Below are 27,765 nucleotides of genomic sequence, written 5' to 3'. Positions count from 1 at the left end.
GAGGCACGGCAGGAAGTCGGTTCTGGTTCCTGGGTTAAGGCGCCCGGGCAGGAGCGAGCGCCCTGTGCCGGGAGCGGCCGCGGGCTCCGTCAGGCGCTCGTAAGTCTGAGAGGCTTTGGAGGCAGCGCTGCCGCGGGAGCGGCGGGGCTCGGCCCGGGGCCGGAGTGCGGGCCGGGGGATCCCGAGCCGGGGGCTCCCGGCCCCGCTTCCGCCCCCGCCCCCGGGGCTGCCGCTTCCCCCTCGGCCCGGCTCGGCAGCGGGGCCGGGGCGCGCCGTTCCCGTGCGGAGGCGCTCCGGGAGCCGGGAATCGGAGGACGGGATCGGCGGCTCGGCGCCGGGAGGCGATGGCTCGGGAGGGCGAGAGCAGGAGCAGGAAGAGGCGGCTGCCCCCGCGGGCAGCGGCAGCGCGGCGGGGAGCGAGCCCCGGCGCTCCGGGAGTCGCCGTGCCGAGCCTGGGCGCGCAGGGGCTGCCCGGCTCCGGCGCTGCTGTGCCAGGAGGGCTCCTGCTGTGCTAACGGCGCGTCCCGCCGTCGGGCAAGGCAGGAATTGTGTCTACCCAGAAAAAAAAAAAAAAAAAAAAAAAAAAAAAAGGGAAAAAACAAAACACTGGCGGTGTAACTTACAAAATACAGGAATCATAAAATCTATTTTAAAAGCAGAAATATGTAGAGAAGTACTTGTGGTTGGATGGGCACCTGTGTTCTCATCTCTCATGAAACTATGAGAGGTAGGAAAATGTATTATGAATTAATGTGCATATACACATGATAAGTTAAAACCTTTCTTTCATAGTTTAAGGTGGTTTTTGAGGCAATAGGAAAGCTAGTATGAAAACTAGAGAGCTGTGAAGCTGGGATTGCAGCAGAAGTATGTTGCTAATCTTTGTGCTGGAGCTTTTTTGGCATTTGACTAAGAAAATGCATATTACTATTTCTTCTTTTCCCTCCACCTATATCAGCAAAATGTTTCTGATTTGAAGCAAGTATTTTAAGATAATTTGCAGGTTTCTTTTGGTATATTTATTTAAAAGTTTTTCTTACAACATTAGCTGTACCCAGTAGTTATCCAGTGTACAACTCTTTACTCAAATATGAAATCCAGTTGTCATTGCCATAGCTCCAGCAGCACGGCACTCACAGGTATTCACGCTTGCAGGATAACCTCTGTAACTAATCTATCCTCTAATTCTGTCCCTGTTAGAGTAAATGCAGCTTTTTGTAGGTGCTGCATCTCTGCATAACTACATATTGCTGTTAATGATTGTGAAAGTCTTTAGGATCTAATGAATATCCAAAATGTAAGTTGCTAAAGATCAGGATTGTCAGCTTTGAGCTGAATTATGTTCCAGCTGCCATTTGAATACAGCATAACTAATCATAACTGATTAAAATAGCAGGGATATTTGGGTTGGAGTTTTTTGGTTTGTTGGTTTTTAGGGGGTTTTTTTAGGCCTGTTGGGAGGGAGTTTTTTCCTCCTCATTGGATGCAGGGAGAAGGGTAAATGACAAGGAACAGTTGGCAAATTCCCTGATAAATATTGATGCCTATGGAGGAGAAGCAGGAAAATGAGCCAGTTTTTCTAACTGCAAGGAGTTCTGGATATGAGACAGATAACATAAGAAGCAGTTATTTATTCCAGCAGCAGGCAATCCGGGGTGTGACTACAGAGTAGTTTAATCCAATCTAAATCTAGACTGCGGCAGTCCTGCCCACGGCTAGTCGCATGTTCCCACTGCCTCCTTGTGCTGGTAGTAGTGCTCCAGCAGCTTTGCAGTGAGCTAGCTCCAGTTTTAATTTCGAGGTTGGTTTTTTTAGGGGGTTTGTTGTTGCTTTTTTGAGGAAGCAGGGAGCTACTTTGGCATATTCAGCTGTGTAGCATAGAAGTACTGATAGCTGTACCAGTAAGCAGCAAAAATGCATGGCCAGAGATGGGGGAAGGCTGGCCTGTCCTTCTCAGTGGCAGTGCAGACTTGTGACACTGTTGCGTGACTGTGTCTTCATGTTACAATTCAAAGCCAGTGCTACTGTGGAACACAAGAGGTTTGCCTGTCTATTACTGACTTCTGTCCCTGTGCAGGATTCCTTCTGTTATCGTGCCATTTGAAGTGGTCTGCGGATCGAATCTGCATTAAAAGTAATGCAGCAAAAATACATTTAGTATTTAGTTTTAAACTAGATTGGTTTGCTCATACAGGTTACAGAAAGGTTGCTCGTGCTGGAAGAAAGGAAAGGGTAAGGTTGAAGAAGAATGTCTAGGATATGGGCAAATATAGGACCAATTCTTCTACTTCCAGTTCCACCTTAAGTGTCACTAGTTATAACTTTCATTGACCTTTTCTTACTTCAAGGAGTCTGAATTTTAGCGAGCTACCAGTGAGTTGTTTTCCATACCAAGTAGAAAATTAGGCAGTGTGCTACAGTTCTACCTATTGATACCATCAGTCCAGATGACAGCAGCACTCTTTGTTAATGCTCCCAGTCACAATGAATGACAAAAAGGCTGGAAATTAAGTATAAGTTTTAAATATTGCTGTTCAAATGGAGGTTTGAGTTTGCATGAATGAAATTGAAACCTTCATTTTTTGTTCACTGTGAGTCACATGGAGCTGAGCCCTATTCTCTCCTTTATAAGCTGAACATACTTTCTTAAATTCCATTGCACTAATTTTTTGAAGTCATCTCTTATATGTACAAAGCATGCCATTTACTAGGTAAGTTGTTAATAGTGGAGGATTTCAGAAGAGTACAAAATCAATACTGATGCAAACTTCACAAGCTTTTAAAGACTGTGAGAACACACTTTCAATCACTTTCAGTTATAACAATGCCCTTTGCAGTTTAGCACCTGTCCCTGAAATCAGATATAATATCTGATTTTATTCAGAATTACATAGAACAATCCTTCATTTGAAAAGGAAAGATATCCTACCCATTTAATTAAAGATGTGCCCCAGATATGAACATGAATATTCCATTTAGTGAAGGGATACTGTTTGGAAAGAGAAGGAGGTGGATGAAGTGGCCTGTGTTACTCACAATGCTTTGAGACAATATGCACTGTTGGAGATTATAAACTACTGAACCCGTGTTTAGGAAAACAAAACAAGGCAAAACAAAAAAAGCCTTTCATGTGAAGCAATGAAACAATTGCCTTTTATGCAAAACTTGTAAACTTGGATTTCAGTAACGTTTGCTATATCAAAGGATTAAAAAAAACTTCCAGGTTGTTAAAGAATTCACTTTGCTGCTAATAAAGTACAGCCATGCCAGAGGTGAGATACCATTGCTTTTCTTGTAGGAACATATCAGTAAAATAAAATTTGCAGGACAAAATTGTGTGATGTCCATACAGTACCCTATTGACCCTTCTAGAAAAGTCAGACCATATTTCTGTATTCAAGCCCTACGAAAGGGAAGATATTCAAAAGCAAGGAAACATGAACAAAATCTTCAAGCTGCAATCTTCAGCATTTTAAGCAGTGTCCAAGGCCAGTTACCCTCATACTCTTCTTGCTGGGTTTATGTGCTTTCTTTAGTAGTATTTGTGGTGTATGCATAATCCCAGGAGATAGTGAGAGATGATAGTGGCACTGCTTTAAATACCAGGAGAGATGAAATTGCTTTTTGGTTTTTTTTCCGAGTGGCTGTGGGGTGGGGGTTAAGACTTCACTAGTTTGTTGTCTATTGTACTTATGCTAAATTTTGATCTTAGTATCATATGTTGCTATAGAAACAAATGACCTGTGTTTGCAAAGTTCTTGAAATTGGAGTCTGACATTTAATAGTGTTCTAGTCTTATGTGTTAAAGTTCATGAGCTGTAGTTCTGGGAGTTGTTATTGAAATTGCACATCAAGTGTGAAAAGTTCATAATACTGCATGAAAAGGTCCAAGTCTTGATAATTCGTACTGGTTGGTATCACTGATTTTTAGATAAAAGATGTTTTAATTCTATCTTAGTACCCTAAGTGTTGATGTGTGTCAAATTTGTGTTGACATTTTCAAATCTGGCACAGAATAGAATAGGTTTGTGTGACCTAATAGAGCTTTTATCTTTTTATTTCTCAATGCTGATGGGAAAGATGTGTTCTAATGTCTTTACAAACAATTCCATGGATGACAGTATGGGTGTTAATATCTTTGAAATGGATCTTAATGTCTTTACTAACTTCAAGCAGCAAGTTGCAGAGCCCAGACAGTTTGACTGAAACAGACAAATGGGTCCTTACAAGCCTGAGTTTCTGAACTTTGGGATAAAATGACAGGTTCAAGGGGGGATATGTGGTCGGCAGTTCAGGAAGGCTGTACCTTCCTAGTCCCTCAGCCAGTGGGGAAGAGAAGAGGGCAACGTGCAGCCAGGAGTTTAGGATAAAAGGAAGCTGTGCCCTCCAAAACTGAGAGAGAAAACGCCGTGGGGATGTGCCCCAGTGGATTCTCTCCCTCCCTTTATTCAAATAAAGTTGCAGGACTCCTCTGTCTTTGTACACTGGCTTTTCATAGCGTGATTTTTCTGCACAATGCCAAAAGCCAAGTTTAGCTTTGGTTATTAATGCTGTCTTTATTTCACAATTATGAAAACGCTAAACTTTTAGAGATCATAAAATCAGGTAACTGGTAATCTGCATCAATTTTAAGTCTCGGTCTTAAACACTACAGATACATTTACACATTCTATACATCCAGAATTTGATTCACAGTTAAGCTGCTTTTGTTTGTCTTTTGCTTAAACCTATCCCTGGACATAAAAGTAAATCTTGAGGTGAACAGAGTTCAAGCTATGCTGTTAATGGCAAACATGCTGCACGTATCAGTTGAATGTAACAGTGGTACAAGTTGTGCTGTGTGTGTTTTTAGTTATATACTGCTGCTTCTTAGTCTTCTCTGTTATTCCTTCTGATTACATTTCAGGTCTGTTGACTTAACCATCTTTCCAGTGATGAAACGACCTTGGGAATTATGGACAAAAACATTGGAGAGCAGCTTAACAAAGCTTATGAAGCCTATCGACAAGCATGCATGGGTAGGGACCATGCTGTGAAAGAACTACAGCAAAAAGTAGGTGTTGGAATCTGAATTCTATCTTTAAAAACATCCTTCCCATGGAGGACGGTAGTACATGTAGATACCAGTTTCACTTTAGCAATGCACACTTTAGTGCATCTGTTAAAGCTGGAAATTGCTATTATGAAACCATGCCAGTACACTGCAAAGTAACTCATTAGGCTTTGAATTTAGTATGTGAGTTTCTGATTTTTTTTGTATTTTTTTTAGTTTTAAAGGTTGGAAAAGTGTTGTCTGTTTTAAAGGATTTATAAAGTCTTCTAATGTAAACAGAGCAAAGATGTATCTAAAATATACCTAACTTTAACAAGTATTTTTTAGAATTTAATTTGCATTCTTAAAAAATAATTTTTATATTATTAATATAAATGGCTTACAATAAATAATTTTTGTGACAAATGTACCTGAAAATTGCTAGAATAAGTATTCTTCTTTTAAAAAAATAACCTGCACATTTATTCTTTAATGAAGAAACAGAAAGTTTCTGGAGGCAGTAAGAAGCACCTTTGAAGTTTTAGTTAGTCTGTCATAGAAAACATTAGTTCAGTCAAAACTCCTCTAGAACTTCTCAAGCAGGACAGCATATTTCAAAGCTATTAGGTTTGGGCTTTGTCATAGTCATTTTATCATGCATATTCTGCCCAGCAATGGAACCTCTACTAAGGAAGGCTTGCATGTTTTTGTTGCTGCTGGACTTTCTGATACTAAGTAGAACTAGTAGGGACTTTGTTCAGGGCCTATGAACCATATTCCATGTCAAGTTATGGAGCAGTAGTAGAATTGGAATCAGGGAAGTATCTAATAGAGAATATTCTGATATATGGGCCTAATCTTGCTTTCTCCTTGCATGGCAGAATAAACTAGCCAATAATAAACAAGGCATCACAGAACACATTCCAAGTCAGTCATGTGTGCAATCATCCACTGTGCAGTCTGTCTCTATTCATAGTCTTGCAGTAGTGCTGGTGTAAATCTGTAGAGGTTACTATACATAATAACCATAAGTAGTGTGATTTTTGTGCTGAAATTGCAACTAATTAACAAAAGGCAAGACATTTTAGAATGTCTAGGGATCTTTTAAATTCTGTCTTTTAGGATGAACTATTAGCTACTTGAAGGACAGCCAGTTAAGTTAATACTCCTTAATCATCTAAAAGTACATGAAAGAATCTTCTGACCAAGAAACAAGCATTGAGTACAAGATCAGATAGTTCTTCTAAGATCTATGCAAGAAAGCCAAGGAAGTGTGGGATCATCAGTGCTAAGTGAACTAAATGCTTGCAAGGTTGCTCTCTGCATTTTCACTAGTTCAGCATTTAAAATTTAAAGTCTTTGCTAAAGGATTACTGCCAGTTTAAATCTTTGTCCTAATCAAACTTTCAGTTGTTGAATTTTATGGTTTCAAAAGACAACAAAAGTATATTTTCAAGAAGAGTTGATACTGAAATTACTTGGGCTTTTTTGTTTGTGTTGCTTTTTTTTAACCAAACTCCTGTTTTTGAATGACCTTTATACAGTGCTTTACTCTAGTAACTTTCTCTGTTCATTGTGTGGCCTCCACACACTGTTGGATTGTCCACCATGCTGTTGTTAACAGTTTACTACTTAAGTTACCGATAGGCCACTTGTTTTGCCAGTCTCTAGAGCTGGGAGCCATGTCAAGCACACAGAAGCCAGAGTCATCTCGGCCAGATGGTGTTTGATACAGATGGATGGTTGGTTGTCATGCAGATCTTCTAGTTGGTAACTTGTTGCTGCCATCTGACTCAAGGAATAATTTGTGCACACTGGCTGTCAAAAGCATCTTCTCTTCTGTCTGTTTTAGCTGTCATGTCTGTGCTCTGTACAGAAGTGTTGACAAGACATTGCTGTTGTACATTTTCAATTTGGTTCTCAGTGATTTTTCTGCTTCATGAGGTCTCTTATAGCTGCTGGAGTGTACTGCTCTTTGATCACTTTTTTTTTTTTTAAACCACAACAAAAAAATCCTCTTATAATACAACTACTACCTGGCCTTCTAAAATCTATTTTGCTTGTAGAATTTTTTCCTGCCTGCTTTACAGACAAACACAGTGGACAGTAGGAGAGTATAGAATTTAAATGTGGCTGAGATTTCAGAATTAGATAGCACTGTGGATAAACTAGGAATAGATGTGAAAACAATGCTGAGTCTTGTCCCAGATGGTGACAGGTGGTGACCTGTTCAGTAGTAGACATACTCCTAAATTCAGAAATATTCAGTGCATTCCTGAAAGTTTTCTTGCTGTGATTTCACAAGTTTTCTTGCTTGTTTTTAGCACTGCTGTAACTGCAGCATTAGGCATGTGCTAATGAAATAATAGTTTTGAATATTAGCATTTTCCTGCCACCTGGCCATTCATTCAATTAGTGGACTGTCTAGAAAAATTGCAATATTATTAAAGGAGTCAGTGTGGTCTGTTTATAGCATGAGTTGTAGTATTGGAGACAAAGGATGGAGCTTTTTTGCTTACCTTTCTCCCCAGGCCCATTATGTAGTTTAGGAAAACTAGTCCACTACATTCAAAGAAATGTACAAAACTGTTCATAGGAAGTCAAAATGGTTTACAGAGTATCTGTTGTATGAAATAAAAAATGTTGTTTTCCATTTAAAATCTGTCTTTTTAAAAGCCTATTTTCATATAATTTGTTCAAAAATATAGGGGAAAAATTACTTTTTCTATAAACTAACTGACAAGCATTCTGAAGAATAATAAAATTTTAATTTAAGTCTGATATTCTATATCTGTAAATGAAAATCCTAACTTAAAAGTTATCCTTTACAACTGCCACAGCTGAGTTATTAAAAACTAAGGGGTTATTTCCTGTAATTCCTTTTCTAATCAATACAGTCCCAAAAAGATGGACTTGCCAAAGGTTTTTACACAGAGGACCACAACTACAGTTATCTTTAAAAATCAGGGCTGCTTTTTATATGCCAAATAGGAGACCCCCTAGTCAGAATAAGATTAATGCTAATTAAATTATATTTGCAGACAGAAAACTACATGCAGCAAATACGTGAACAGCAGGAAAAGATAGAGCTTCAAAACAGCATTATTGCAAAACTGAAATCACAGTTGGCTGCTCTGAATGCTAATAGAGGTATGCACTCCAGTTTGCACATTATTGCTTTTTATGCTGTGTTGCACTGATGAATAGTTCTGACTTTGTTGCTTCAGTTTTTACAATATACATATTTCAAATGAGTATCGTACTTTCCTGTGAATGTGAGAGTTAACACAAATGTGCCGTTTCAAGATCTATTTATAAAATTCAACACTTCTGGGGTCTCTCTTTATCCTCTTCAAGAAGTGGTGAGATTTTCTGTAGAGGTAGAATCTGCTTACACTGAAGCCAATAAAAGTTATGAAAATATGGGTTCAAATAATTTGTTACATTTTTTAAATTGTTACATAATTATTTTTACACTTACCTGTTGATAAGTTTATCTCAGGTTGTTCTAGATATGAGTGCTGTGATTATATGTCTTTTATGTTAGATGAGTCTTGTGATGCTAATCTTATTACATAACTAGAACTTTATAAGCAGGTAATTCTCTTTCAAAACAAATAGTCATTGATGGGTAATTTTTCACTGTTTGACTGTATTACACAAATAAGAGAAAAGAGTCAAAGTAACCATGTGTTAATCTGCCATGCTCATTAAATATTTATTCACACTAGCCTAACACTCCTGGTTTTCATAAATACTAGCAAAGAAGCTGACTTTTATTTTTAAGAGTACATGTACATTTCTTTACTGCTGATTTAGTCTTGCATTATCTCTAAGCACAGAATTTAGCATCTCTTGCTTGTTTAATGTGAAGGCTTGCTCAAAGAACATGAAGAAGTTAATATAAGTCTAGCTTATTTTAATTTTGCTTGCACTTAGAAGCTGACTGTGAAAAATGCAACGATAGTCAGTTGCTTTTTTTTTTAATTTAAGGCAATGCGCATCCTTACATTCTGATGCATGAAGACATTGAAACATCCAACTTACCTTTCAGCCAGCTCTCTGAAAAACTGAACATAGCAAAGCAAAGAGAAAAACTCCTAAAGGTATGTCACCTGCAGTAAGTTCACTCTTGTGCTGTGATTATTCTAGGAGAACCTAAAAGCTAAGTGAGATTTTTACTGGTGCCTTTGAACTGCACATGAAGTGTGTGAGTGTTGTGTGCAGCCAGTTTAGGTGAACTGAGCATTATCATGGGTCCTTCCAGTGAAATCTCTGTTTGGCCGTCAAGCTCTCTAGAACAGCTTTGATCACAAAGCAGGAACTGAGTTGCTTATTTATTTCTTAACTTGCCAAAACACAAAAAAGTGCATTTTCTTTCTTACAAGAGCATTTCACATTGCAAACAGTCTCTGTATTTTTTCAAGAAATGAAGAATCTGCACTCAAAAAGTGGTGGAGTGTGAAGTGAACGATCCATTGCTCTGGAGATGCTGATTTGTTTGGGTTTTTTAAATAGCCAGTGTTAAGATGATGTCTCTTCTGCCTCTCCTCCCTGAAGTAACATTAAGATTTTCACTACAGCCTATTGAATGTAACAGGAGTAAGAGTAAAGCAATAGTGCAGCATAGCTGGGAAATGCCTTGAATGGATTTTACATACTGAGAAAAGACAGTGACAGAGATGCACAAAGTTGCATTTTCTTATTGTAAATCATCTCACTGTGGTTTTTGAGAACTGTTTTGTAACATAAAGTCTGTTATTTCTGCATGTGAGTCTCCATAGCTCCTGAGCAAAGACTTTGTAAGGGTCATTAAAAGACCCATATAAGAAATCAGGTGTTAGAATGAAAAATAATCAATTTCAGGGTTTATTTCCTGAACTACAAACAAATTAATTGTGCCTAATTCACAGAAACACATTTTTTATCAGAAATGCAATTTCATTAGATCCAAAAGCTAATTTAATTGGATTATTGATGCTTGCTTAGTTATCTTGAAGGAATTTTATGTGAGACTAAGTCTTTGCAAATGTTTTAAACATACTGTCAGCAAATATTCATATACAATCCTTTTCTATTTAAAAGAAAGTCTTTATGTAATTTTTCTACATTAGAATCTGTATAATTACACTGTAATTATAAGATGTCATTTCTTTCCTTATCTTTGCACTTACTTGAATTAAAACACAGATGAAGGGTTAATTCTTTGATGGAATATCCTTGCATATTTTTGCAGTTTGCTATCTTGAGCTGGATAAAAATTATATCTTACAGTTGCACATGAAGATCTGACCTAGTCTAGTATTTCTCTTCTTTCCAAATGCTTATTAAAGAACAATAGTTTTAAGCAACTTAGTTACATAATGAGTTAGGAATGAAAGGAAGCTGTGTTGTCTGGTCTTCTTATGGGGAAACACTGAAATAATGTGATCTCTACAGGAGATTATAGGCAATGCATAAGAAGCTGGAATCATTATTTCTTGAGCTATTTTCCTAATGGAATGTAGGTTATTTTCTTTATCTGAGTATTTGTTTTGTGCAGCCAGTAACTACAGTTACCTCTCAACAACAGGTATTTCTTATGGATTTTGCTTCTATTCCATGAACATAAATATTTCTGAGGTACCTCCATGCAGAATGAACTATATCAGTCTGCCTGCATTCTGGGCATTTAAACCCAGGCACATTGCTATTCAAATAAAGTCTCTTTAGAGGGGATGTGTAGATATTTAAACCCATGCAAAGTTTTGACCCAGCCTATTCTGTGTTCCTGTTACTGGGAAAAAGCATGGAGCTTGAGGAAAGTATGTTTGACTGGACAAAGGCTGCCTTGTTCAGAGGCACATGGATATATTTGCACCATCTTTCCAATGCAAGGGGGATCCTAATGTTTGGTGTTGTGTGCAGTAAACTTGCACTGATCTGGCAAGAGTGATACAAAAATGTCAGAGACAGAGGCAGAGACACACACACTTGAACTAGCTCTGGTTGTGTCTTTGCCATGCAGTTCATGGCTACCAGCAAAGATATACAGCAGTGTCTCTACACAAGTTATCATTTTATTGAATAAAAAAATCCCCACAGTAAGCCAGTGGAATTCATGCTTCAAGGGAAAATTGGACAACTCAGTGGAAGAGACATCTGTTGAGAGTTAATAAATAGATAGAAACTATTACTGGGAAGATCTGGGAATTTTTTAATGGATATATCATGAATGTCTCCTGTTTTCTTGTACTATTTTTCCCCAGATGTCATTCTCTTAAACTGAAAATCTATCCTGTCACTGACCCAGTATAGTTTTCTTGTACATAATTCAATAAAGTATTGGCTTTTTCAGGTATTGAAATTTGGAAGTTTGAATATTCTATTTGAAAGCCTGTATTTTTCTAATAATATTGTCCGCATTCTGCTCTAAACCAAATAAATTCCTACAAATTCCTACAGCCATTGTCCCCTACAGTGTCCTTGAAATTCAGAGTCTCTCCCATGGCAGAAGATACTTGGGTTTATTGATACCTTTTGAAACTGTCATTTGCTAAGTCCAGTGGAATTTTTCAGTGGACTGTATTCTATCCTGCAGAATCCTGAATTGATTGTAATAGTTGCATGATTAGAGCTTAAATTTCAAAGGTTTTAAATGAGGGAGGAACTGTCTTTTATTTTCTAGTAGGTGGCATACATGCGTATTTTATATGCTGTTGTCAAAGTCTGTTGCCTGTGTGTCATGAAACACTTTAAGATTTTTTTTGTTCACATTTGTCTTCATTGAAAGAGGTGAGTAGGCCAGATCAGCTTGGTGGTCAGTACCAAACTATATACAAGATTACCAGAATTTTTCAGCCCTCTGCTTCAGAAGACCAAAGGGGCTTATATTGCTGCCTAGTTTTGAGACCCTGGCTAAACTTCATTAAGTAGGAAGAGCTGGGGTCTAGCTGCTGGCTCAGAACCAAGGCTGCTCTACAAACCAAAGACCTTAGAGATGAGATGATGTCAAGCTTCTACATTTTAGTACAGTCAGACATCAGAATCCTTGTGAACTCAATAAGGCATGAAGCTAAAGTCAACTCCTGTGACAAGAAAACATGCTTATGATTCAAATTTTCTGGTTCAAGAATCTCAGTATTAAACACTGTCTGGAATTTGTTGATCAAGAGTGTCTTGTGCCATGAAAAGGAGGAGGAAACTGTGTCAGGATTGAATGATGCAAATGTTATACAAAACTCTTCATCCTGCAAAAAAAGTTTAGTTCTTCTTTTTTGTGCAGAACATAAGCAGAGGAATGGCAGACATATAGTAGCCATCTTTATGTTCTAAATTATGGGGCTAAAATTGCTTACATAACTAAGAGCAGCTACTGCAGCAGTCTTGTGGAGTTCCATGTTCCAATCTGTGTTCCAATCCATACCAGCTTTGCTAGTGTCACTTTATTTCTATCTTTAATGCAAAGAAAGCTCTACTTGATTTTTTTGCTGGCTGATAATATGGTGCATTTAGATATTCTCTGCTGCTGGTACAATGTATGCAGTAGGATTAGTTCCTAATATAAGACATAAGAAATTCTGGTATTGATAGCCTTTTCTCCTATTGCTTCATCCGTTTAATCTATCTCTACCCAATAATAGAGAAGAATTTGTGGGGAAACTGTTAAAAGTCACAGTTAATATTCCTTGAGACCACTTCAAGTTCATCAGTTGACTTGTGTTTTGCCTTGAAACTACCTGATCATTTGTTTGTTTTAGGAAGCCACTGAAGCAGGCCATTATAGCACACTTCAGGGGAAAATAAAGGGACCTGCCTTTGCTGCAGTACAGTCTGGGGGCTGACTGGCTGTGGAGCAGCTCTGCTGGAAAAGAGCTGGGATCTTGTTAGACAGCAAGCTGAGCATGAGCCAGCAGCATGTCCTGACAGAAAAGAAGGGCAACAGCTCTGTGTGTTGTATTAACAGGAGCACAGCTAGCACACCCAGGGAAGTGAGTATCTCTCTCTCCAGCATTCCCTGGACTGCATCTAGAATATTATGTCATGCTTAGGGACCTCCAGTACAGGAAAAACATTGACAAACTGCAGTGAGTTTACCAGAAACCCCACTGAGGTAACTGGGGGCTGGAGTGCAGATCCCATGAGAAGATGCAGAAACTGCTCTTGTCCAGCCTGGAGAAGGTGTGGCTTCAGGGAAAGCTAATAGTATTCCAATACCTGTATTCAGGTTATCAGGCAGATGGAGCCAGGCTTTTAATGATGGTGTATGGCAGGAGGATAAGAAACAATGGGCAAATGAAAGAGGAAAGATTCAGACAGAACATAGGAGAAAAACATTTCACCATGAGGACAGCCAGGCTTGGGAAAAGATTGCCCAGAGAGGCTGTGCAGTCTCCATCCTTGGGAAATTCAGGACCAGACTAAGTAACCTGATCAGACATTGTTCTGATTTGATTAGAAGCTAGAGAACCCTGGAAGTCCCTTCCAATTTCAGTTATTCTCTGATCCTATAAAGCCTCTGCGAAAGAAAATATACTGATCTGTTCATAGTGGCTGTCAGCCACTTTGCTGACAGCTAATACTAGCATTCTTAAAAGAATTGTGTTGCCAAGTACTTAACTGAGTAGGTATGATCTGTGTGACATATGTATAAAATTTATAAAGCTTATGAAGTTTATCAAGCATTTGTAATCTTCAGCCAGTTTATAAAAGTTACCACATCACTGTAAACCACTAGGAAACTCTTGGAAACTCTTAAGATCATCAAGCTATGAAGGGTTGTATTATTGAAAGATCCCAAAAGGTGTAATTGTTTCTCCAGTGTTTATCCTAATGGTGCACAGGAATGAGGATTTCCATCAGCATGTATTGATATATTCATCAGTATGTACTGATAACATCTTCACTGTGACATGTTGCATGGCTCTTCTCATGTGGCTTTTTTCCCTTCTTGCTTAAATCTTGTCCTCACTTTCTGCAGATGTAGGAGAAGTAGAGGAGGACTACTGGCCATTACTGCAGTGCCTCCAGTTATCTAAGGTCTTTAAAAGCCCACATGTGAATTGGAGCTGTAATAGTCTCAAAGAAACAAATTATGCTATATCACAGCTCAGTGAATTATTTTATTGTCCTTAAGATACAATAGTTCATCAAGAACAAGAGTTATCTTTGATGAAAGCTTTTTCTAGGTGTTTGGATTTCCAGCAAATAATGATGCAGGAAAATACAGGAGGAGCTGTATCCTCTTACCTAATTTAAATGAGAAATTGAATTTGACCTGTCAGAAATGCAAAGCATAGAAGAGCTAGGATAAGGAGTTTTTTTGGGATTGAAACATGCCATTTTTAGACACTGTTTTGAAGTCGCTGAGCAGAAGAGGCTTAATCTGGATCCTTGAGATCTCACCCAAGTCTGGAATTGCAATGAAGCTCTTACTGTAGATTTGCTATTCAAAGTTGCAATTGAGGCTATAAACCAATGCCTTCAAAGCTATTTTTCTGCAGGTTTTTATTTTTTATCCGGTGAGTATAACTTTTTGAGGCTAAACAATTGTGTCAGCTGTATGTGTACACATCCATGCTTAACCAGCTGGTGTCTTGGTAAACCAGCTCTGGACCTATCCCTGCATGGCTGTCTTTGTCTAGTAGGATAGCCTCTACCTACCTAATCTCCAAATGCACAACCTCACCCTATGTAAATTCCATTTGAAAATAAAACAAAAAGTCCTGAGAAAGCACTTAGTTGCTTCTTCCTCTTCATCTTATCCTCCCTGTCTACTATTTCACTGCATTTCACTGGCATTCTTCTTTAAGAGTTAACCCTTAGGTCGTACATCTCTTGCAGAGATAATCATGGGGCTTGGGGACACTTTTTGTGACACTTGATACAGTTCCCTAGATTTCATAAACTAACAACTATAAGGTTTTCATAGCAGCAGTTTTCAACTGAAGGTTCTTTCTTGAAAATTTTTGCAACTACGCTTTGAACATATTAAAAAAATGGTACTTTCTTCTTTATTCCACAAAAGTCCCACATAGTTAAAAGTTCCATGAATTACTAGATGGGTCATCAAAGTGGGAGCAGCCAGGGCTGTTATTCCACAGATCTTTATAGGACTGAAATATTTGCAATAGAATCCTGGTTATGCATAAGATCAGAGAATGAGAGGCTGGAGGGCAATTCTCCAGAAAGACATCTGCAGTTTGGGTTGATGGCAAGTCAGCAATGTGCCTTGGCAGCCAAAAGGGCCAGCTGTGTCCTGGGGGGCATCAGGCACAGCATTGCCAGCCGGGCAAGGGAGGGATTGTCCTGCTCTGCTCTGCTCTGCAATCGAGCACTGTGTGCAGTTTTGGGTGGCACAAAAAGGATGTCAGAATATTAGAGCATGTCCAGAGAAGGGTGACCAAGATGGTGAAAAGTTTTGAGGGCAAGAATTCAGAGGAGCAGCTGAGGTCACTTGTTTGTTGATCCTGGAAAGGAGAAGAAGGCTCAGGGGTGGCCTCATGGCAGCTGACAATGCCCTCAGGGCAGCAGTGGGTGGGGAGGTGCTGCTCTCCTCTCTCTGGTGAACAGTGACAGGACACGGAGTGATGTCCCATCAGGGGAAGTTCAGGTTGGGCATTAGGAAAGGTTGAGATGGCTGTTGGTCACTGGGACAGGCTCTCCAGGGAAGCTGTCATGGCACTGAGCCTCTCGGAATTCAAAGAATGTCTGGAAAATGCTCTCAGTTCTGTGGTGTAGGTTTAGGTTTAGGTAGTTCTGCAAGGAACAGGGAGGTGGATTTGATATGTATGGGTCCTTTCCAACTGGGGTTATTCTAGGATTCTGTGATTGTGGGATTGTGTTCTTGGGTTTGGTCAATTTGTGGAATTATCACCATATTCAAAATGGTATAAGACTGAAGTTAATTAAATACTATTTTATGTATCATATATGCAAAATATTATACATAAAATGTTAATGTAAATTTTACACTAAGTGAATCGAGAAAGTATCTTTATTTTGTATAAACACTAATATGACTCACATAAGTTCAGAAGATACAGTTGTTTTGAAGAGTTACAGCTATGTGAAGTGGTAGAAGGTCTTTACTGTCAATTGAAAATTATTAATGTAATAAGCCAGACTGACTCTTACTTATGATGCAAAACCTACATTTAGCTTATTATAGACTGCTGAATAGTGATATTCCACAAACCTGAAATGTATTAATTGTACTGATGTTTCTAAAATTATTTTTTAGGAACAGTTAGACAGTGAGAGCATGAAATTGAAGCAACTTGAGGACAAAAGCAATCAAAAGGAAAGGAAGCTTTTATCTATTATTTCCAAACAAGATGATAAAATAAGAAATCTGGAAAGCAAATTGCAAGAATTAAATGAAGCACAAAAGGCTATACAGATGCCAGCGTATAAAAGGGAGGTAAGCTAAGAAACCAAGTAGAGATTAGATAAAAAAGACAAACGTTTGTAAATTATTACTTCTTTCAAATATGAAATGTTTAGAATTTGTACTAATTATTCCAATAAACTTATTTCAAAGTTCATCATTCTGTAATTACTAGGAAATTGTTAGATTTTACAAAGCACATAGGGAACACCATTAAATACATATTGCTTAGTTGGTATGTAAATTTTTTTTTTATGTCGTGAAAATTTTCATGTTTGTGAAAACTGCAGATTACCATTTCTGGTTTATAATTATCAGTTGGAAGTTTTCACCAAAACTGAGTTGATTTTTTGATCTTTGTGCTACCCTATTTTTGCATTTTGGATGCTGTTCTGTCCTTGTGGGGCTAGAGTGCAATTGTTGATGTGAATCTAACCACATATACACATATTAACTACCTAATTTAAAGTGAACACAGGGAAGCCTAGGAGCACAGCAACCCAGAACTTGTTGCTATTAGACTTCCTAAGCTTTGCTTAGCTTACTGTGGCAAGGACTTGTATCCTGTGTTGCTGGATATAAGGCAGCTCAAATGCATCTAGAGGAGCTGCAGCCACACTTCAGCATTACAGGTAAGACACTCCTGTGGCTATAGGCAGTGGATCAGCTTATACAGATTTCTGAGCTTACACATCTTTGAAATCAGCTGGTTTGGCAGGCGTGCTCAAGTTCGTGTCTGAGTTAGAGCACATATGAACTACCCAGGCCATCTGGTAATGTAGCTCTAGTGGAACTGCAGCTTAGTGACTGGTTATGAAAACTTCCCTTAATGCCTGGCAGATGTAAAACTATGTAATACTGGAGTGAACCACACGGTGGTAGTAAAAGTTAATAACTTCTTTTAAGAACTGCTAGAACTCCTGACATATTAGCTTCTGATGTGTTCATTGAAATTTCCAGTGAATAAATTGATTTTTAACAGGTAAAATAGCTGAGTAAGAAACTTATACAAAAGACAGAATCTTAACCTTATACATGACTGAAAACGAGTTACAATCAAGCAATATTCTTAGAACTAGTTCCTTTTCAAGGGAATATGAGCAGAGAAATGCCACACTGAGTTACAAAAGGAACTAGGAATTTCACACAAACCGCTTTTGTCATTTTGACAATGCTTTGAGAGCTTTCAACAGGACTAGGTGAAGGACCCCATGACATTTTTATTCATATCAAAGTGAAGTGCAAAATTAATATGCTAACATGCTCAATATTTTCATATTTTACTTCAAGGTGAAAAGTAAGAAAGTTGTTCCAGATAAGCCTGAATTATCTCTAGGGATCTCTGGTATTTCACCTGAAAGGTAAATACTTCTGCAGCATTTTTTCAAATTAGCTTTTGGCTTTTCTGCAATTAAGGCCAGCTATTGCCCTCTTTTCTGCATGGTACCTTAAGAACTGGCTGGGCAGGGAGTTGGGAGGAGGGAGCATCAAAGGTCAAAGAGCTAATGCAGGAAGATAATAGAACCAACAACTCTGTGAATCATAGCTGGGGCATTACAAGTAAAGGGAGGGAGAACATTAGCCACTTGGTTCAGCAGGAGGCTAAACTCTGGGAAACAGCAGCAGATGTTAATGCTGGGGTGTGGATAAGCATTAACCGCCTTGCATTAACTCCTCTGGACAGAAATGTACAGCCATTATGGATTAACTGATGGCAGCACAGCACAGGAGCCTGCTGTGCTGCCAGGAAGAGGTCTGATAGACAGTATGAAGAAATAATTCTTGGCCTGATCCATCTTAAATGAGATAGTTTGAAACCAAGTTTATCAGGAAGCTGAAGGCAGCAAGCCCTTGCTATGACCAGGGGTCAAAAGCAGTAGATTTCCTCTTCTGCCAGTGATTTCAGAAAAATAGTGACTGTTATCTTAGGTTTGCACTTTTCACAGGATATGCAGTAATGCCACTTGTAATAACTTTGCTGGGGTCAAATAGAAGGTTCTTTAAGGTGAGGTTAGGAGAGTGTTTAGGGAAAGAGTATCAAATTCTTGCTGTCTTCTTATTCACTTGCCTAGGGATCTGCTTTTGGCCCCTCCCATACACAGGCTCAGTGAACCACATGGGTCTTTAGTCTGGCTCACTACTCTTTTATGATAAGAAAGAGAGGAAATAAGACTGCAATGTGAGAAAGACTTGTTTGTCTTTTTGATTTATATCTAAAACATAAAACCCATTACCTGTCTTCTGTCTCCCTGCTCTCAAATAGCTTCCTTACTTTACTGTTTTCTTGGAAAGAGGTATGTGACTGGTAAGATTACTGGTAATGTTACACTAGTAAGATTATAGTATCACAAATGTCTAGCAAATTAAGACTGCTCATCTAATCATAGCTATATTTTTAAGTTCTGATTAGAAACTTCATTTTATTTCTTATTTATCAAAATATCAGAATGTTTTAACACAAAATCACATCAGAATGTGTTCACAGTAGCAATTTTTAACTATTTCTGTAGATCTTTTTCTCAAATGAGATAAAAATAGATATTTGTGTCTTCAAAAAGAAAAACACAACAGAAGTAGGAACACATTCTGATTGTTATATGAATAAGCAATAAAAAAGGAAAATAAGTCACAAGATTAAAGAAAAATACCTTTTGAGATCTTTTGATGTAAAGATGCAAAGGAGAACACAAATCCAACTTTACTTTTTCATTTTTAAGCTCATTTTATAAAATCCATTATATCATACTTAAAAATATAAATTCCTCAGCAAGTTTATCAAAATGTTACAGTGGAATTTCATGGATGCATCGGTAATTAAATAACAGTGCCTTTGGGCAAATAAACTCACATCAGCATGAATTGTTACCATTCTCAGTGCAGATAACTAAATATTAGATTCATATTCCCATATGATACTCTGGAGAAGAAATAGTAGAATTTAAGTCACTCAGATTAAAAAGAAAAGTCATATGATACTGTATGAAAACAGAGGGGATGAGTTCACAAACTCCTCCCCAAAATGCCAGGTAGACAGAGAAGGAAAGAGCCATTACAAATGCTTGTGTGTTCCTTCTTCTGCATTCTGAAGTGCACTAGCAACAACAGAAAACAATTATTGTTCAGAGTGGCAGCATCTTATTTTCCCTAGAACTGAGGTGGAAGCAGTACCCTTGGGAAAGATAAACTCTTCCACAAAATACCTGAAAGACTGAAAGAACTGAAAGGATGGATTTTTGGGGGTGGTCATTGAAGGCTCAGTTCCTGTGTTCAAAAATATATGTGAATGATATGAATAAACAACTCTTTGACAACATTTCCTTTTCCTTTTTCTGCTTGCTTTTACTGTATACAGTAAAATATGTATACATATGTTGAGGAACAAGATATCCAAGAAAAGTAGCTTATACTATTGTTTTTCTGTGGTTTGTGGGTGTGATTAGATTAAAGGTCACAACAAGCTGAATTGGTTGACTCTTTAATTTACAATTTTGATCTTCCAGAGAGAATCTGGAGACTATTTTCCAGGAAATGAAAGAAGAGTGTCATCGAATATGTATGCTAGCCAGAGAACAAACAGACCAACTGAGTATATTTAAGATAAAGCCAGAACCTGAAACTGGTAATATCATACTTAAGCTCTTATTGTGATTCAACTGTTTGAAAGCTTTGCTTTATATTTGAAAATACTGCAAATTACACATACATAGAAGTACTTCCACTGTTTACCATCTGCCTTTTTCAAGTCTGTTCACATGGTGCTCAGTATTTCACCAAGAAAACGCACCGCCAGTTTTGGCATTCTATGACGAATGCTCCAAATCACATGCTATAAAAGACAGTCATCACATCAATGGCTCTTGTAATTGTTTTGTCCCTTGGAGTGAGAGGCAGGCACTTACTACATGTGATATCCCATCATACTGTGTGAATGACAGCACTTGCTTGCTTTTAATTTAGCTGTCAGTTCAAAAGATGTCTGCTATGAATGCCTCTAGCCCCATATCTGTTAGAGGAAAACTGCAGGACTGAGGAGACTCAGAGGACTTATTTTCTAGACTTCCTTGTGCAGACTTTTAAATACTGTTTTCTTATATGGGATAAGAGCTTAATCCAACACTTCCTGAAAACAAAGGGAAACCTTGATTTTTGTTGAAACTGTGAGAGATCCTGAATGTCCAGTTCTGCTAATACTTACCTTTAATATGATGTAAACTACTATGGGTATTCTCGACTAACTTTTCCTAATAGTAGGATCAGACTCTTAAGTTATTTCAATGAACACCTGCCAAATGCACACAGTTGAAGTAAAGTATGCTGATTTCAGCACTTGATTTTAATTTAGGTTATCCATTACTGGAGTTTTGTTGCATGAAGTGCTGACATGTATCTTGTTGCTTTAGATTGCTCTGTCTGAACTGTATTGTGATAGTCTGATTGTATGCTAATAACTTGATTATTTGGGGGTGGGAATTTTGGAGGAAGTGTGTTTGGCAACTTACTTTACAAGAATGGTTTTGATTTCCCAACAAAGTTCCTAACTCAACTGTGTGAAAAGCCATACATGATGTAAGCAATATAGATGATAAAAGAAGTGCTTAAGTCAACTGTGTGTAAAGGTATACATGACAAAAGCTATATAGATTTAATGTCTGATTTGTTACTTCTGTGTTCCATTATCAGAAGACTGCTGTTCAGTCAGTTTATACTGAAGTTATTCTCTCACCTGGTTAGGAGAAATCATTGCCCTTTTTATTAAAATAGTGCCAAAAATGAAGAGTGAATTCTCGAAACAAAGGGAAAACATGGTCCCATTTCTGAATAGTTAGTCAGTTTAAATATTTAACTAATTTGGAAACCAGTGGGCGTTGGGTACCTGAATACCTTCTAAAATCGTGCTCATGGTGCCTAGCATGTTCTTGGCACTGTGTGAAGTGGTTTGGGTTCCAGCTTCTATTTCTGCCAGAACACTTCAGTAAATATGCAAGTATGTGTTAAGAGTATGGGACAACATAATTTTTAATAAAATGAAAATGTTTATAGCCATAAATCAAAGAGAAATATAATTACTAGAAAAGAGTAATTTCCTTTTATTTCTGTTCTGATAGTTTTGGTGTCAGAACTAATGTTTGTGAAGGAGAACTACGCCTCATTCTGATTTTTAAGAGAAAATAAACAGTTAAAAAAGCAGGGAAGGAAGAAAAAAATAGCTCAACACCACATTTTTAATAACTGTATTTCAATGGACTGTTTAATATTTTCTTCATTCTTTCTTCACAGAAATACAGTTTTCCATGCCGATACAGTGCACTGATAAAACTGATGAACAAGCAGAAGAGCTTTTTAAGCCTCGGGTTATAAAAGATATAAATAGAGGTGCATCATGCATCACATCTATCACACCAAGAGGAGTGGGCCAAGATGAGGACAACAACTCTGTAGAATCACTTTCTAAATTTAATGTCAAGTTTCCACCTACAGACAATGACTCTGCTTTCTTGCAGAGCACTCAGGAAAAACCAACAGTTCCCTGTACTGGTATATCTGAAAACATGCTTCAAGATCATCATTTTAACCTGGAGCACAGAGACCGTGCTGTTAACCTCAGTAAATTGGAACCTAACTCATTTGAAGCTCATGGCATTGATCTCATGACCTCAGCTTTACAAAGCTTAACTACTGTTGACAAAACAAACCCCTCAGATCATGCAAAGATGCCCATAGAAAATATCTGTGACAAATCATGTTTAAAAACAACAGACAGTGGTTTCACATTTGTACCTAAGCACGCAAACCAGGGTGTACCTGAAGTAATTTTTTCTTTAGAAGCTGCTGGAACAACCGTCAGAGGTCCTCATCAGGTATCTTTCTATAAATGTTCTACATTTTAAAAAATGGTAATGATTGAGACACACATTTTGCAAAGATCTTTGAGACTGAATTAATATATTCTCTAAGAAACCTCATCAGTCTTTTTTAAAGACAACATCTCTTGTCATTTCTTCTCCCTAATAGTGCAGAATGTGTGCAAGATACTTTTCCAGTGAAACGTCAGGAATATAAGCAGATATAAGCACTGGATGCTTTTACAAATTTCAGTTCATCTAGATATTAATTGCTTCTATATCTATTTCAAAGCTGTCATTAATCCTAAATTGCCCCCTAGATTGCTTTCTTTCTATCCTTGATCTCTGTTGTATAGGGCACACATTTGTTTTAATTGTTTTGCATGTACAGCAAAGAATAAGAATAATGAACCAATTAAAAAGCTAAACAGATAAATACTTTCACTATGAAAAAAATAGCAACTTTTTGCCTCAATCTGAAGTATCAACAACACCGTATTCCTCTGCTCAAAGAAATTTAAATTTTTGTCATTGTAGGAAAAAAAGCTTAATTGTTTTTTCGAATGAAGGAAAGTTTGCTAAAAAACTTTATTTTATGTATGTAATTTGGGCTTAAATTTCAGTTATAGCCTGAAGTCCTTGGGAGCTTCTAAATACAAGGTCCAGTAGCTGTAATGCAGAAAATCATATTGCCATGTTCTGACACTCGTATTTCTGAATACTTTGCTTCTTTTGTGTAACATCATGTCTCAGCTGAAAGCTGGCAAAATTATGGAGCTTTATAGACTGATTTTGTGTTTGGTTTTGTTGGTTTTTTTTTAATTTCTGTGGCTTTTCTGGTACCTTGTGAGAGGACAGATTTTCAAAAATAAGCAAATAGTGATAATTAGGAATTCTCTGAGGGTGGAATTCATATATTTTTACTATTTACATGGAATAAGTTTTATGTTCTTTCCTAATGACAAAGTACATGCAGCATCAGAGCTTTAACTCTCCATTTGGTCACTGCATGACCTGCAAAACCAGCATTTGGAAAGTTGTGTAGGACATGATAACTTTGGTGTTTTCTTCTCCTAAAATTTACCCAGTCTACTTTAATTTTCTATTGCAAACCACTTTTGAGTGAAAAATTTAAAGCATTTAAAGATTGCTGCTATAAATTTGATTTTTCAAAAGCTATTTTAAATACCTCTTTGTAGTGTAAGAGATCTCAATTCTTTACTGACTTTTTAATTACAGTTCTCATTGTATTTTTCATTGGGTCCTCAGTTGTGACTAAGTTAAACAAATTAACAGATTTATTTTACTGCTAGTAGAATTCCTGTGGAACTTTAAAGAATTCACTCCATTGCTTGTTACTATCCTCTTTTTTTTTGTATTCCCTCTCCAGCCTGTTCTTTTACTAGTTAGTCTGTGTATTCATTTTTCAATAGATGGCACCCTGCATTGTACATTACAGCAAGTGAAACAGCTGGTATGTGGTTATAAATTGATAGGGGAGTATGCAGCTTAAAAAGTACAGAAGAGTGGCTGAATAGCAATAAGCCTTTGACCATCAGCATTTCTGCAAAATAAGGAAATTAATTTGGAACCCAGGTTTAGAATGTGAATGATCTGTTTTGTGGAGAAAAATTGTACTAGCATTAGAAGTACAAAAATGGACTACTAATGCTAGCACTCAAAGAAAAAGAAAGCTAAAAGTGAACTGTTTATTTTATGAAAGTCATATCTACAATAGTAATGCATTGATTAAAATGTTACTTCTTATCCAGAAGTTGGTTTGAAACAAGCCAGTATTACTTAAGAATCCATTTAACGTACATCTGTGTATATCAGTATATTTAAATACCCATCACCTTTATTCAGCTGCTTTCAAAATAGGTTCTTAAGTATTTTTCCCAATTAATTTGATTCAGCTTTAGAAGTCTATTCTTACTGTAAATTGTGCTAAAGATTTGGTCATAGATAATATATATGTAGATTAAAATAGTAATTTTTGCAAGTTACTTGTATACATGCCCTTTTCACTGTGTTAACCTCAGCAAAATTTAGGCAGAAACTTGTTCTTAGTATTTTTACCACCTTTCTAGGGAGTGGTTATGCTGCTTACAGCTTCTATCATCCCTTCCAAAAATGAAGGAAAAGCCAAAAAGGAGAGAATTATATACCTCTTTTTTTTTTTCCTAGTGTAGATAAAACTTTCAAGTATTTACTACATATGTTAACTTATAAAATGGAAAACCCCATAAATGCAATAGATTTGGCAACAGCAAGTTCTTGGAACTGCTCTCAGTTGGTGTAATAAATTTAGCTCTTTCCTTCTATGTGGATACTAAATCTAAAAACTCCGTACTGTTTTCTTAGAATGTAACTTAAAAAAAAAAAAAAACGTGACTGAAAAGAGCAGTAGATTAAAATAAACGTGGATATTAGTGAACCATGGATTTTGCAGAATGCATTTAGCTGAGACTTTCATATAGATGCATGGTTATTGGTATTTGCAGTTTGAGGGATTTGTTTCCATCAAAAATACTTCTAAGTATGTTCATGATTTTAAAAGCAAATCAGTAGTCTATTAATCTCAATATTAATGTTTTTGAAATGGAATGCCTGTCTAAATAGATCCCTGTTCTGACAAGGATATTAAGCACAAACCTAGCACTCAAGGAATGGAAGTTAAGTGCCTCCGTGTGTGGGTTGCTGGATGGGTACCTCCCCTTGTTATGTTTCCAAGATGACAAATAGTTTTTACAATACTGTTTTATCTTTTTTTCAAACGCTGCTTTACATCATATCGGAAACAAATAATTCTAAACACATTTATGTAGTGTGTTTAAGTGTGTTAACTTGTTTAAGTGTGTCAGTGTCTAGATAGATTCAGTATGCAATTTACACCAGCAACATACAATAAGTAGACTCTTTGAGCTGAAAAAAGTGGTGTGATTGCACTTAATTACTAATTAGTCAATTTAATTATATGGATTGCTGACCATAATGAAAGACAGTAAATCTGCTATTGCTATGTGATAAGCTAAACACTGTTTAAATACAGAATGGGCAGGAAATTGACTCCCAGGAAGTTCAGGGTGGTTTAAAAAGAAGGTTTAACCGCTGTGAAAGCCAGCGTAGTGGGTTGCCGAGGGAGAAATAAACAATAGATTTTAACTATTTGGCATGATGAAATTTAAAGAAGAGCTGAAAAATAAAAATCTTGGGTATCAGTAGCAAGAAATTTAAAACTTCTAAAGAAATTACTTTGTATTCTTCCTTGCCTTCCCATGTGTGAGTGAAGCAAGAGGAAAAAACTGAGCCAAAAAAGCCCTGTAGGGCACACTCTTCTAAGTGCTATCCCCACATAGAGCTCATACCAGCCTGCTGCCATTCTTTCTACTTTGTAGTCACAACAGGATGCATTTGGTTTTCAATTTACTCAAAACCTGATTGTCCTGGGCATACAATGTAACTATTTGATCTTGTGTTGCTAATACTAAAGTTACAAAACTTAAGTTTTAACTTTACTTTGAAAACTGATAGAAGATCTTCTGATTCCTAGTTAGTGTGATGCTAAATAGTGTACACTGGGCTTAAGTGCCTTGAAATTCCAATGCTGAATAAACAGACTTGCTGGCTTGAAACTAACTAGCTCAGGGACCAAGAGCAGTGTGGCTGCTGAACCAAATACAACATACTTTACAGAATTGCCTGAATGCATGGACAGATACTCAGATGATTCTAGTGAGTTTGATACTGTCATTGAAGGAAAAATCCCAAACAAGATTATTTGTGACACATTTATACCAAAAGGCAGCCAGAGCAAATAAGTACCTTGAGCCATGACATGGATGTAGGCATTTTGAAATTAAACTGAAAACTAGTTATATGTCAATAAGAATGGAAATAAAATATAAATAGTATTAAATATGTACAAAAAACATTTTATTCTAAGGTAAAAATGTATTTTCTCATTTATGCCAAATGGCTATTGTGTACTATAGCTTCTAGAGTAAACTACTGAAATAAAGTTAAAAAAAAGGTTTAGTATGTATCAGAGGTATTACAGACTTCTGGTCATAGCAATATTTATTGTTAATAGATATCACAGTATGTTGAAGTATTTGCAAGGATAGTGTGTTTATAGAACACACAAAAAACAAAGTCCTATCTTGCTTTTCTTAAATGAGAACTCTCTAGTTAACATCTCTGGCCGGGTAAGTGTAAAGGAATCCTAATTTAAATAAGCAGGTATTCTTTATAATATAAATATAAACTACAGCATAATGTAAACTACATTGTAAACCTCAGCAATAATAATTTTCTGTTTCTTTTAGCCCATTTGGCAGCCTCAAGACAATGATTTGCTGGCACAAGCATATGCAGACTCTGAACTGAATCAGTGTGGAATATGTGAATTCTGTCGAGAAGTTTTCCCACCATCTCTAACATCTAAAGAAGATTTTCTTCGGCATCTCAATTCCCACTTTAAAGTACAGTCTTAATGTATGAGAATTCAATGGTTCACTGTTTTTGCGTACATTTATACATTTTTTATTCAATAGATAAGTGCTTAAGAATTATGACTTCTTGTAACAAGAATTCATGACTGAAATTGTTTGTCAGATAAGCACATTTTTAGTTGTCTTTTGACAAGGCAAAATGAAACTAAGTCGCTCAGTACTGTAATTCACATTATTGCTTGTTATGCCTCACTATTAACTTTAAGAGTGATGTCAAATGCTTTTTTTTTCCAATTAATCTTTGCCTGAATAGGCCTGAATTTGTGCCTATATTTATGAATGTAGACTTGCAGGATTAATGCCCTAATCTATCTGGCAAAAATTGGTAATGGTAGGAAAGTTTTTACAATATCCAATGATGTGATTATGTTCTTCCTGAAGTAAACAGGAAGAGAAGTAGGCCCTTATATTTTATATTATATAATTTCCGAATATAACTTACAATAGTGAACCTCTTAATTTAGATTTTTGTAAAATTAACATAATTGCTGAATCCAGGTGTGCCAGAATTAGGATAGGCTTGTTCAGTAGTAACATAAATGAATAGTTGACTTTCCCAGATGAATTTTTTACTAAAGCAAGTAATCAAAAGTAATACATAAATGACTTTTTTGTCAAAATGGAACAGTAATGATTTTATTAATATCTGTTACATATTATTAAAAATAATTATCTTGTTCATTTACCTTTATAGCATTAATAATTACTCAAAATGCTTTCAGGGAACAGGTTATATTAATATGAAGGATGGAAAAGGTTAAACTTTCCCCAAAACTAACAATACCAAAGATTATTTGCTATCCCCTCTGTTCTGCTATAATGGATTGCCCAAGTCTGGTAGAGACTAGAAAGGAAAGGGGAAAACCTAATCACCAAAATCTCAGTAACTTTATTTTTAACCTGAATATGCGTAGCAGCTTTCTCAATGCAATTAAAAATTCGTGTTTATTTGAAACACTGAAGTCTGATAAAGTTTGCACATTTTCCGGATTTACTGATATCAAATTT

At 36.9% G+C, this 27,765-nt stretch overlaps 1 protein-coding gene across 3 annotated transcripts; it reads left to right on the top strand.

Annotated features, from left to right (window-relative positions):
- Positions 1-27,712, top strand: TANK (TRAF family member associated NFKB activator). Of its 3 annotated transcripts, none has more exons than XM_079311592.1 (9): positions 1-99; positions 4,907-5,053; positions 8,074-8,182; positions 9,026-9,138; positions 16,254-16,433; positions 17,691-17,761; positions 19,901-20,019; positions 21,678-22,258; positions 26,572-27,712. In XM_079311592.1, the coding sequence occupies exons 2-9, from the start codon at positions 4,955-4,957 to the stop codon at positions 26,737-26,739; spliced, it is 1,440 nt and encodes a 479-aa protein (XP_079167718.1). In that variant the 5' UTR covers positions 1-99; positions 4,907-4,954; the 3' UTR covers positions 26,740-27,712. The 3 variants fall into 3 exon arrangements, with proteins under 3 accessions (XP_079167718.1, XP_079167719.1, XP_079167720.1); XM_079311593.1 differs by lacking the exon at positions 1-99 and adding an exon at positions 592-727; XM_079311594.1 differs by lacking the exons at positions 1-99; positions 4,907-5,053; positions 8,074-8,182; positions 9,026-9,138 and adding an exon at positions 12,867-13,002.
- Positions 27,713-27,765: the final 53 nt, after the last annotated feature.

Source organism: Erithacus rubecula (genome assembly GCF_903797595.1).
Source record: "Erithacus rubecula genome assembly, chromosome: 8".
NCBI lineage: Eukaryota > Metazoa > Chordata > Aves > Passeriformes > Muscicapidae > Erithacus > Erithacus rubecula.
The sequence above is the reverse complement of the archived record's forward strand: the minus strand, read 5'-3'. Positions and strand labels throughout refer to the sequence as shown.

Excerpts from the sequence above, each read along its gene's own strand:
- TANK (XM_079311592.1), top strand. The coding sequence starts at position 4,955 with ATGGACAAAAACATTGGAGAGCAGCTTAACAAAGCTTATGAAGCCTAT. Across the intron at positions 9,139-16,253 it reads AAAGAGAAAAACTCCTAAAG|GAACAGTTAGACAGTGAGAG; the intron begins GTATGTCACCTG and ends ATTATTTTTTAG. Across the intron at positions 20,020-21,677 it reads AAAGCCAGAACCTGAAACTG|AAATACAGTTTTCCATGCCG; the intron begins GTAATATCATAC and ends CTTTCTTCACAG.